Source organism: Perognathus longimembris, chromosome 9, assembly GCF_023159225.1.
Source record: "Perognathus longimembris pacificus isolate PPM17 chromosome 9, ASM2315922v1, whole genome shotgun sequence".
Taxonomy (NCBI): Eukaryota; Metazoa; Chordata; class Mammalia; order Rodentia; family Heteromyidae; genus Perognathus; species Perognathus longimembris.
This window is the reverse complement of record NC_063169.1, coordinates 73286158-73298377: the sequence shown is the minus strand read 5'-3', so window position 1 is coordinate 73298377 and position 12220 is coordinate 73286158. Positions and strand designations below refer to the sequence as shown.

The following is a 12220-nucleotide window of genomic DNA, read 5'->3' as shown; positions in this document are numbered from 1 at the left end:
CAAAGGCTCTGAAGTAGAAATAGGAGAACAATGGCAATTGATAACAACTTCACACGTCTCTCCTAATGTCTAAGGCTAATGTCTACTTCTGGTAAAATGACTGACTACAAAACAGAAAGACCATTGCCTGGGACCCTCATGGCCCTAACCTTGAAAATTCCCTTTTCAGAAAGATGATGCAGAATGCCTCACTTGGGCACACACCACCTAGCCATGTGGAAACAAATACTAGGATTCAGAGACATTCTTACTGACCTGTTGCTACCTTGCTCCAAGTTATTCCAAAGGGAATGTTACCTTCATATAATTTGGTGGGAATGGGGATCTGTAAATGCACAGGATTTATGATAAGGCCAACTACTGAGTGAATTTTTTGAAAATTGGTAACCTCCTACCTTTGTTTCGACTGGTCTGTAAGTCTACTTCTTGCCACGAGTAACTTTTGAAAGTTGATCTTAGAACAGCCCAGGAGAACAGTGTAACTCCTTCAAATTATTGGAATTTCCTTAGAAGTAAACAATTTCACACTGTACCACCACTTTATAGCTAACAAATGTAAAGCACACTAGAAGTTTCCAAAGGTTTTTGATAATACTCCAATTTTTTAGACTTTTCAATAGTGGCTATTATAGGTATCATATGTTATAAAGTACTTGCTCTATCTATAGAGTACATAAACATGTATGATTTCAACGATGCCTCCCACTGGATTTCATCAGTTCAGTACTCTTAAATCTTATTACTGTTAACTTGGAAGTCAAACCAAAGTTTTTCTATAATTTTCCTACACTGAATGGTATACATGCAATTTTATATCACATTGCAAATTTAAGCTGAACTACATGAAAGTAACTATAAATGTACCTTTCTAGACTAATTCTGAAATAAGAATCAGTTCCTATGAATGAATGAATACACAGCAAACTTTTCACCCTATCAGATACCATTAACTCGTCTATTGGCCAATTTCTGACACAAAAGTCCTGACTTAGGCTACTATACCTTCTCAGACTGCCTTACACCAAAGAGATGCAATTTGAGAGGTCACTGTCAACAAGAGAAAAGTAGGTGGAAAACTCCCTCTGATGATTATCTTGCTATTGTCTGAGATATTGAGCTTTATCTGCCTGAAGTGGATTTTTAAAAGTGAAAATCATTTATTTACAGAATGAATGTGAGAACAGCTATGCCAAATGACCACAAACAGCTCAAAGCCATTCTGCTGGTGAAAAAAAGCAATTCAGTGTACAAGTCCCAGGACAGTCCATGAATGTGCAAGCCTATACATACAGCATTGAGGCAAAGCAATCATTTTTATAGACTAGAGAACTGCTTTCTAGTTATCTACCGTTTCCAAGATCTACACACGAATACTTAATATGTAATATAAAGTAAATGTTTTATCATTTCTCTATTATACAATCCTATATTAATTTATAATTTGTTAAGTTTTACACAAAGAAGTATTCTACCTAATAGTAATGCAATAACTGTAGCTTGTGCTAGTGCATGTGAAGCCAATAAAGGGGAGCTATATAAGCATACCACATTTTTACAAAATGTAAAATATGAAAGTAGTGACAGAATAGACAAAGCCACAAGGACACTTAGAAGGAAATATCAAGAAATATCAATATGAAGATGGAATTCCACAATAGGGTTAAACTTCTCAAACACACACAATAACTAAACCACATTCTATTCCCGATTAATTAAAACTGAATGGTTTTGCTGGAGTAGACCCACTTTGAAGAAAGAAGGGGAGTGAAAGGGATAGCCTAACAGGGCAGATAAAATCTATGAGAAAGTCTCCACAGCTACATAAGCAGAAATATTAACTCATCCTAAAACAATAGGCTTTATATGGAAAGTATCCTCAACCTTCTTTAACTAAGGTAACCAATGTTATTACAGCTGTAGGATACTTTTTAACAAGATAAAGATTTTAATTGGATTATGATTTCCCTATATAGAGTATGAATAAAGATAATAAGAACCACCACCTGTTGAATGATATTCAAATGAAAGACTCGGGAATGTAATTCTCCTGTACAGGCTGCAGCCAATACACACAAATTCAATTTCACTTGATTCTTGTACAATACACATTATGTACTCTTAGGAGAGGAACACCAAGTTGCAATGCCTATGTGCATCTGATCATATAAATGAACTCCAGGAAATGGAAGCAAGTTTTTTTTTTCCTTTGCAGCTGTTTTTGTTTTCCTTTCTCTTTGTCTTGTTTGTTTATGTGTCTGTGGGAGGGTAAAGGAGGTCACAAAAATGGGAGGGACAAAGGGTAAACACATGCAGCAATGGTACTCAGTAGATACTATGTTAAAATGAACTATACAACTTGTGGGTGGGAATGGGAAGAAAAACTAGTAAGAGTGAGAGAAGGGGTGACATTGTCCAAAAAGAAATGTTTTTACCTGACTTATATCACTGTAACCCCTCTGTATATCACCTTTATAATAACAATAAAAATTAAAGATTCATATATGACTAATAGCTCAAGGAAAGGAAGTAGCTATTATTATATCATTTTTGGGTTAGGGAGTGTTCAGCAGACATTTGGGTGAAGGTGACCTAGGAAAGCAGAACTGATTTTCCAGAGACACAGCTTTAACAAGGGAGAAGCTGGAGCTGTAATGAAGTCTCTTTAGTATTTCATGAACCCCTGGGAGCAGGAACTACTCCCAACAACCACACAAGGATGAGGGGACAACAAGGATAAGGGCCCTACACCCTGAGAAAGCTTAATCAAAACAAACCCTGTAAGATTTCCAAAACATCTACATTCTTACATGTATCAGCACCAGTAGATTGAATAAAGCAGATAGGTTCTCAGTTGCATCTCTGCTCATATCTTTCTTAATGTTTTAGAACATCTCAAAGAACTAATGGTGTTCTGTGAAACAGACACTGGGAAAAGACAACTAGTGGACCAGATGGCAGATATATCCAAAGCACCCCAGAACCAAAGGGCCCTTCTGGAAGCATAAAGCAGCTGCAGCCATAACAGAGAACTGGACATTACCTGGACAAAGAGGTAGATCAGGAGGCAGCACAGAGCTCTCAATGGGCTTTCAACTGTCTGCAGTTCTTCTCTTGAGGAAGAGAGGTTGAAGCAAGCTAGCAGTGTGTCCAGGCGCTTGTCCTGTGCTGCTGGTTCTAGATTCAGCCACAAAACTTCCAAAGTAGGTGTTCCCCCTAGTCAAAAATAAAAAAGCTAAAAATGTCTACTTATCATTATTATAGTATACTTCAAGCTTCGTAACTTAAAGGAACTACACAAACATGAGCAGTGTCCTGATAAAAAGAAATCAAAGGGCTTGCAAACAGATCTCACTGAAAATCTCTTCTTTTTAATGAGTAAGCTCAAAAGCAAATTTCACTCCAGCTCAGAACAGACTTAGTATGATCTCAGAACAGACTTAGTGCCTCACTCAAGGACACAGCAGCTACATCAATATGTCACAGGGAAGGCCAACTACTCAGTTGGCTTTTGGCTTTAACTCCTCCAAATCAATTGTTTTCAAACTTTTGTGTGCACAAGAATCATCTCAGAGACTTTAATATGAATTTTCTGGGACCTAGGGGAAGACTTTCTGATGAAATGTATGTATGCCAGGAAGTCTTGATTTAAAAAACAACAACCAAAAAATACCAAGATGGGATGTGATCTTTGGATCCCATGCTCTGTAAAGCACTTCCCTAAAGCTAAATAGAAACTAAAACTAAACTAAACTAAAACAGAAATTCCTAAAATGTAATCTATATGCAGTGCCTCTTGCCTGTAATGCCAGCTAATAGGGAGGTTGGAGATCGGAGTATCACAGCTCAAGCAAAGTCCAGCAAAAAAGTTAGTAAGACCCCATCTAAAAGAAAAAGTCAAGTATGGTGATGTGCACCTATGATCCCAACTATGCAGAGTGTTAGGTAGGATGACTACAGCCTGAGAATAGCCCGAGTAAAAAGTGCAATATATTTCTGAAAAACAACTAAAGCAAAAAGGGCTGGAGGCATGGTCAAGTGACAGTGTCTGCAGAGAAAGCATAAGGCCTAAGTTTAAACTCCAGTAACAATTTTTTTTTTCACCAGTCCTGGGGCTCGAACTCAGGGCCTGGCCACTGTCCTTGAGCTTCTTTTGCTCAAGGTTAGCACTCTACCACTTGAGCCACTTTCAACTTTTTCTGTTTACATGGTACTGAAGAATCAAACCCAGGACTTCATGCATGCTGGGCAAGCACTCTACCACTAAGCCACATTCTCTGCTTTCATATATATATATATATATATATATATATATATATATATATATATATTTTTTTTTTTTTTTTTTTTTTTTTTTTTTTTTGCCAGTCCTGGACCTTGGACTCAGGGCCTGAGCACTGTCCCTGGCTTCTTTTTGCTCAAGGCTAGCACTCTGCCACTTGAGCCACATCGCCCCTTCTGGCCATTTTCTATATATGTGGTGCTGGGGAATTGAACCAGGGCTTCATGTATACAAGGCAAGCACTCTTGCCACTAGGCCATATTCCCAGCCCCTCCAATAACAATTTTTAAAAAAAGATTCTTAAATGTGATTTTTAGTGTTTCATTTCTTTAATATATGTGAATATGTGTACATATACCCATATATACATATGTATGTTTTTAATATCAAAAGAGAAACACTTGCCAAGTGCCAGTGGCTCATACCTATAATCCTAGCTACTCCGGAGGTTTAGATCTGGAGATCACAGTTTGAAGCCAGCATGGGTAAGAAAATCAGTGAGACTCTTATCTCCAATTAAACACCAAAAAACAAACAAACAAAAAAACTGTAAGTGGAGCTTTGGCTCAAGTGGTTAGAGTGCTAGCCTTAAGGAAAAAAAAAAGCTCAGCACCCAGGCCCTGAGTTCAAGTCCAAGGAGAGAGAGAGAGAGAAAGGAGAGACAGAGAGAGAGAGAGACAGAGAGCCTTGCTCATTAACTTAAATCCAGACAAGTCACGGTGAATCTAATCTGAGTGAGAAGAGAGACACAGAAAGGATGCCAGGCAACGACAAGTGTGGGGGAGGCGGTGGTAACACGGGTTCTCCCGCGTCTTGAGGCAGCTGCTTGAAGCGGATGGCAGGACACCGCATGGAGGGGGGTGGGTGTGGAAGTGGCAACAAAACCACCGGAGCCAGGGGGATCAGCTACTCGCACGCGGACTTGGCAGCATGCCGTTAACTGGTATGAGTCCTCTATCTCCTTATTTAAATGTGGATCCACGATATCTGGTGCAGGACACAGATGAGTTTATTTTACCTACTGGAGCCAATGAAACCGGGAGCAGATTTGAACTAGCCTTCTTTACTATTGGAGGATGTTGCATGACAGGGGCTGCATTCGGAGCAGTGAATGGTCTTCGGCTAGGATTGAAGGAAACCCAAAACATGGCCTGGTCCAAACCAAGAAATACACAGATTTTGAATATGGTAACTAGGCAAGGAGCACTTTGGGCTAATACTTTAGGTTCTCTGGCTTTGCTCTATGGTGCATTTGGTATTATTATTGAGAAATCATGAGTAGCAGAAGATGACCTGAACACAGTAGCAGTTGGAACCTTGATGGGCATGTTGTACAAATGTACAGGTGGCCTTCGAGGAGTAGCACAAGGCGGACTGGCAGGACTTACACTCACCAGCCTCTATGCACTGTATAACAACTGGGAGCACATGAAAGGATCTGTGCTTCAACAGTCACTCTGAATATTTTTGCCACCTCATGAAAGGAGGACATGTCAGTAGTCTTTCAGATGAATTAAGTCAGTCAGTTAATTGCCCTCTTCTATCTACAACTACTTTGAAAAATTGGAGGTTGTGACTTGCTTTGGTGAAGATCATGGATAGTTGGCCAAGACCGGTACTCCTTGCCCTTAATGAGTTGAAGCCAAAACCTTTGGTAGCTCACTGAGAAATGTGGTTCTCCTTTGGAGATGATCTTGAACCTGTCCTCTCTTCCTACCCTCTGGAAAACCACAACCAGAATTCAGGTCCAGCTCATTGTCAATATTTTATCACCAAGTGTGTTTAATGATCTGAAACTGTAATGCTGCCCATGTTCCAAATAAAAGGAGAGAATAGAACCAGTAAAAAAAAAAAAAAAAAAAAGAAAAAAAGAAAGGATGCAGGCAACTCTGGACAAACAGGAAGGAGCCAGTGTGAGATCTATGGTGATTCCCCTTGTTCCTAGCAGTGGGTTTTCTATTGGGACTACAGCCTGCAGAGCATGCTACAAAAGCCCAAGGTAGCTGGGGTGAAATATACCATATGTTCACCAAGGAGACAAACCCACTGAGCAAATGGCACTAGAGTCCAATGACTCAAAAGGAAATTCTTTTTTTTCCTTTGCTTCTCACATCATTATTAGTATACTATTCTTGGTGGTAGATTTCCCACTACTAGAAACAAAACAACTCACTAAGTCATTGCATTTCTAAAAAGGCCAAAGCACTCCTAATTCTTTTTTTTTTGGCCAGTCCTGGGCCTTGGACTCAGGGCCTGAGCACTGTCCCTGGCCTCTTCTTGCTCAAGGCTAGCACTCTGCCACCTGAGCCACAGCACCCCCTCTGGCCGTTTTCCATATATGTGGTGCTGGGGAATCGAACTGAGAGCTTCATGTGTAGGAGGCAAGCACTCTTGCCACTAGGCCATATTCCCAGCCCCCCTAATTCTTTTTAATTATTTACTTGAAAGAAAACACATTTTTCCATTAGCAGAAAGGAAATGCTAAGAACTTGGTACTTAACACAGAGTTAGCATTGCAAGATATAGGTATGGGCAATTCTTAGACTTATAGTCCTAATGTTTAATTCAGGAGTTTTCCACCAGATCTTGCTACTCACGTCAATATTCACAAAGTTTTACTGGGATGTCATAATGCTCAGCTGTGTACACACCACCTATAGATCCTTCTATATTTTGATGACCCAGGTTAAGTAACAAGAAACCACAAGGCTGCAAAGCCTAACATATTTACTATCTGACCCTTTAAAGAAAAGGTTTGTCAATGTCTCATCTAAGGGAAATAACTAATTTCCACTATAATCGTTTCTAACATCCTAAACTATTTATCCTAGTCCATGGTAATCTCAGAAGAGAGGGCCAAGAGAGCTGGCTGTAATCGCAGTACTTCCACATGTGTGTGCAAGTGGACTCACAGCAACCTCTGAGATACATCAAGACTTTCCACACTGCGCATAGCAAGTATCATGATGGCGTCTTCAACAGTACACATAAGAAAAGCTTAAGCAAGAAAGCAAGGGACAGAACTGAGTCAAATATAGCTCTTTTTTTTCCACGAAAGATATCACTTCATCTTGTTCACTTTGTAAGAGTCTTCGGATAATGTTATATAAGCATCTACTATATCAAATGTTCTTGAGCAAAAAATACTAAGCAAGCTTAGTACTTCTGAGAGCTGAACAACTCTTGACAGAAATAGACAAATTACCAATTAGAATTATACAATCCGGGGGGCTGGGGATATGGCCTAGTGGTGAGAGAGCTTGCCTCGTATACATGAGGCCCTGGGTTCAATTCCCGAGCACCACATATACAGAAAATGGCTAGAAGTGGTGCTGACAGCTCAAGTGGCAGAGTGCTAGCCTTGAGCAAAAAGGAAGCCAGGGACAGTGCTCAGGCCCTGAGTCCAAGGCCCAGGACTGGCCAAAAAACAAAAACAAACAAAAAAAAGAATTATACAATCCGCTTTCCTAGGTTTCTAAAATACAAGTTTATAGTGACACAAAAATGACACTGAGATTACCTATACTTTGCCTAATGAACACATCCAGTTCTGGAGACAGACATGGCTATTACAAATTCACCCTCAGAATGCAGAACATTAGTGAGGTGGGAAGAAAAGTAGAGACCAAGGAAGCCTAAGGAATATTAAACATACACATAACTTGAGTCAAAGAAGCAAGCTAAATTCCAAGGCATCCTTTCTTGTGCTTCTTTGACAATATAGTGCAAAGTGGAACAAAGACGAATAAGCTCCCCAAATATAGCAGACTAGAATCTTTGTTCATTGGGTTACTTACTGTAACAAAAATACCAGACTGGCAGGAGAGCCCTACCTCTCAGGTTCTAGTATCCAGAAGCCCCAGGTCAAGGCACCAGCATGGTTGGTGTTTACTGAGAGCCAGTTTTCTAGTTCACAGATGGCACATTCTCTGTGTCCTGACACAAGGAAATGAGAAAAGCAACTTCCCTTACTCTCTACCTAACCATTTTCCAAAGGCCCAACTTCCTAATCATCTTCCAATGATTAGGTTTTTGATGTGTAAATTTGAATGAAACAAACACTTAAGACCAAAGCAATCAGGAATTCAACTCCTTTTTCTTCCAGGGCTGGCCAACTTTAGTTTCTTACCTTCTCTCCCCCCCCCCCCTTCGCTATATTTCCTTCCTTCTTTTTAAAAATTTTTATTAATTAAATTTTGTTGACAAGGTGTTGTGCAAAAGGAGTACAGTTACATAATAGGGCAGTGAGTACATACCTTGTGATATCTTACACCCTCGTTTTTCTTTCCCTTCCCTAGATCAGGTAGGCATATATACAATACCCAGTGTACCAAAATCATATACAGTAGCCACATGGCATACGCCAAAGGAAATTCACCTAGAACTTTAAATATAACGTCAACAATAGAGTTTGCTTATCCTTGTCTTATATGATCATATGTACATAGCTGTTGAGCTATTGTGATCCACTGATAGGTCTATTCTAGACCTTTTTATATTTAGTAGTTGTTTGGTTTTAGATACATAATGTAAGGTCACTGACCCAAACCTGTGGAAATACCATTTGACAAGAAGTTTTTTGTTTCGCAGACCTGGTCTCTACCCACCCCCGCCACCCCCAAGCTTCCTTCTTTTTTGACATTGGTTTCTATGTAGCTCTCTCTGGCTGGCCAAAAATTCACGATTGTTTTTTCAATGCTCAACTGACTAGTATGAACTACTTACTGTATCCAACTTCCCCTTCCTCCTACTTTGTTGAAAAGTATCTATGACTTCTTTCTTATTTCTAAAATTTAATAAAGTAAACATTTAACCACATAAGCTATTAGAGAAAAAAGGTCTTTAGAAGAAATAGACTCAGGTGCCTGTTGCTCCAAACCTGTAATCCTAACTACTCAGGAGGCTGAGATTTGAGGGTCACTGTTCAAGGCCAGCCCAGGCAGGAAAGTCTGTGAGACTCTCATCTTCAATTAACTAGTGAAAAGCCCTAAGTAGAGCTGTGGCTCAAACAGTAGATCCCTAGCTTTGGTAGGCCCTGGGTTTAAGCCTCAGGACTGGAGTGTACATGCACACACACATACACACACACAAAAAGAAGAGAATCACTGACAAGTACAGCACTTATGAGGCCAACAATAGAAACTACCTCTGAAGAACAAGAAAAACCAGGTAACACTCAACTCATTAATATAGCACTATTGTCTTCTCCCATGAAGCCAAGAGGCAACAAGGCTGCAACAAAGCATCCTGAAAGCATTCTTGACTTCAGGCATAGTCAGTCATCAAGATTCCATTATTTGTATCCTGCACTTTGTGAGAAAGCCCCTGACAGGCAAGTGGATGCTCTGCTATCCTTAGTCTAACATTATTCGGTAATGTTTCCCCATGATATTAAAAATCACTCAGCAATTTTCCCTCTGGATATTTTAAAATCTAGTCTTTCATCTAGCACATATGTGTAATCCCAGCTATTTGAGAGGCATAGGTAGGAGGCAAGCCCCAGACAAAAGTAAGATCCTAATTGAAAAATAAGTAACGCAAAAAGAAGTGGAGACATGGCAAAAGCGGTAGGGAATCTGTATACCAAGTATATAGCTTTGAGTTCAAGTTCTAGTACTGCCAAATAAATACATAAAAATAAGTAATCATCATTGAAGTCACTGACCACAAAGTTCAAGGAAGCTGGCAGTGGTCTACAGGAGTGCTTGCATCAGTTTTGTATCTCCAGGTGTCACCAAGAATGTTTTCAAGAGCCCTAGGAATCTCTCTGATTCTTATATAATTTCTAGTGTATTAAAACATAGTACCTCATGCCTGTAATCTAGCTAAGAAGTTGAGAGCAGAAGGATCATGGTTCAAATCTAGCCTAGGCAAGAAAGTTAGAGACCCTATTCTGTGGGGCACGCAGGCCCATACGCCTTGCATCATTATGAGGCTGCTCTAGCTGGCCCCGCCTATTTTCCCAGCCTCGGACCTAGTGTGAGCCAAGATGGCTGCTGGTGGTGAACCCAGAGGCGGTCCTCGTAGACGTAGGCCGCCCCTTAGGGAGGTCTCTTGGGGCTCCACCTTGACGGACAGGTCAGGCATCCAATTCAAAGCCCCTAGGTAGGTACACGTACCCCTCCCCTTCCACCGCCCTGTGACCCGTTTAAAAGAACAGCTCATTGCTGCCATTAAACGAGTCTTAGCTCTGACTGGCTCCCAGGCTGTCTGTATGTCCTCCGTCGAGAGGGGGGCTGGATGGCAGTCTGTCAGAGCCTCTTTTCCTCTTCCTGGCCCGTCCGGGTAGGGCGTGTTTTCCGGGCTCCCGGGAGGCTAAAAACCCCAACACTATTCCAGAGAGGAAAAAAAAAATACCTGGCTGTAAGTGTGGCTCAAGTGGTAGAGCTTCCATCTAGCAAGTGAAAAGTCTTGAGTTTAAAAAACAAAACAACCATGATAAATTCTAGTGTTTACTGACTGATACAGAGTAGCTTTAAGATCAATTCACAGTACAACAAATAGACAAATATTCTCTAATCCAAACAATGAAGGGAACATTAATGATCTTTTCCCTATTACTTTTGGAAAAATACTATGAGATGGAAATAACGTACAATGAAACTTTAAAAAATTACCTGTAGTTAGACAAAGCAGTTGCCATTCAACAAAGTGGCTTAATGATACAATGGGTGGTAATCAATGTCACCTATCAAGTTTCTCAACCATCCCTTCGATCTCCTCAGCCCTCACTTTTCTTAATTTGGTAGGATATACACTGAATTCTTGACTGCATTCTCACCTCTTCCTTCTCTTCATTTGTCTATTCTCTTCCCTTGAGTCCACTCTACCCTTTTCACGCATCCATTTCCTGATGTTTATTTTGTTGAACTTGGACTTTGCCTTTCTAAGGAATTACACTATGTGAATTCTCCCTGTATCTACTATATTCCAGTTAATACATTTGTATACTTGCATACCACCCAATTACTTATATGTTTAAAAATTAATTGTAGCTCACAGGGAGGGCCAAGGTACAGAAGGACTCATTTTGTGTTATCCACTGGAGTTATTTGAATTGTGGGTGACTGTTAATAAATAAGAATATACATTCATAAAAAAATTAATTGTAGCTTCCACAAATGAGAGAAAGCATGCAACCTTTGTCTCTCTGGGCCTTAATAATGAAGTGGTTTTAAAATAGTACTGCTAGGGCTGGGAATATGGCCTAGTGGCAAGAGTGCTTGCCTTGTATACAGGAAGCCCTGGGTTCAATTCCTCAGCACCACATATATAGAAAATGGCTAGAAGTGGTGCTATAGCTCAAGTGGCAGAGTGCTATCCTTGAGGGAAAAAAAAAAAGCCAGGGGCAGTGCTCAAGCCCTGAGTTCAAGGCCTAGGACTGGAAAAAAAAATTCTTCCTGCAAACTTTGCCTGGGCTGGCTTCCAACCGCAGATCTTTCCACCTTGACCTCCTAAGTGGGATTACGGGTGCGCACCACCATGCCTGGCTGGTTGATTTGAAAGTGTGAAAAAAATATTACTGCTAGGTACTGGTGGCTCACTCCTGTAATCTTAGCTAAAATTTTAGCTAAGGCTAAAATCTAAGGATTGTAATTCGAAGCCAGTCCAGGCAAGAAAGTCCGTGAGACTCTTATCTCTAATAAACTACCAATAGAAGTTGGAAGTAGAGCTATTGCTCAAGTGGTAGAGCGCTAGCTTTGAGCAAAAGTGGCTCAAGAACAGCACCTAGGACCCAAGTTCAAGCCCCAAGACTAAAAAAAAATCAATTATCCTTAAAAAAAAATCACTTTCCTAAAAACAAATGTGAATGTAGTATCTATCTCTATCTATCCCATACAGTCCTAAGGATTGAGCCCACGGTCTTATACATGTTATGCAAGTGCTCTACCACTCTGCCACCCCTCCTACTAACACATTAACTTGTTTTTATACTTATTT

General features: G+C 40.3%; 1 protein-coding gene and 1 pseudogene across 14 annotated transcripts in view; one reads left to right on the top strand and one right to left on the bottom strand.

Moving 5' to 3' along the window:
- Positions 1-12220, bottom strand: part of Fam120b (family with sequence similarity 120B) — a 57084-nt gene that overhangs the window by 25321 nt on the left and 19543 nt on the right. For all 14 annotated transcript variants that reach the window (XM_048354472.1, XM_048354471.1, XM_048354482.1 and 11 more), the window contains one exon: positions 3041-3213. In XM_048354472.1, the coding sequence (XP_048210429.1) occupies positions 3041-3213 (173 nt within the window). The remainder of the gene's footprint in view (positions 1-3040; positions 3214-12220) is intronic.
- On the top strand, positions 5130-5983 carry LOC125357506 (annotated as a pseudogene).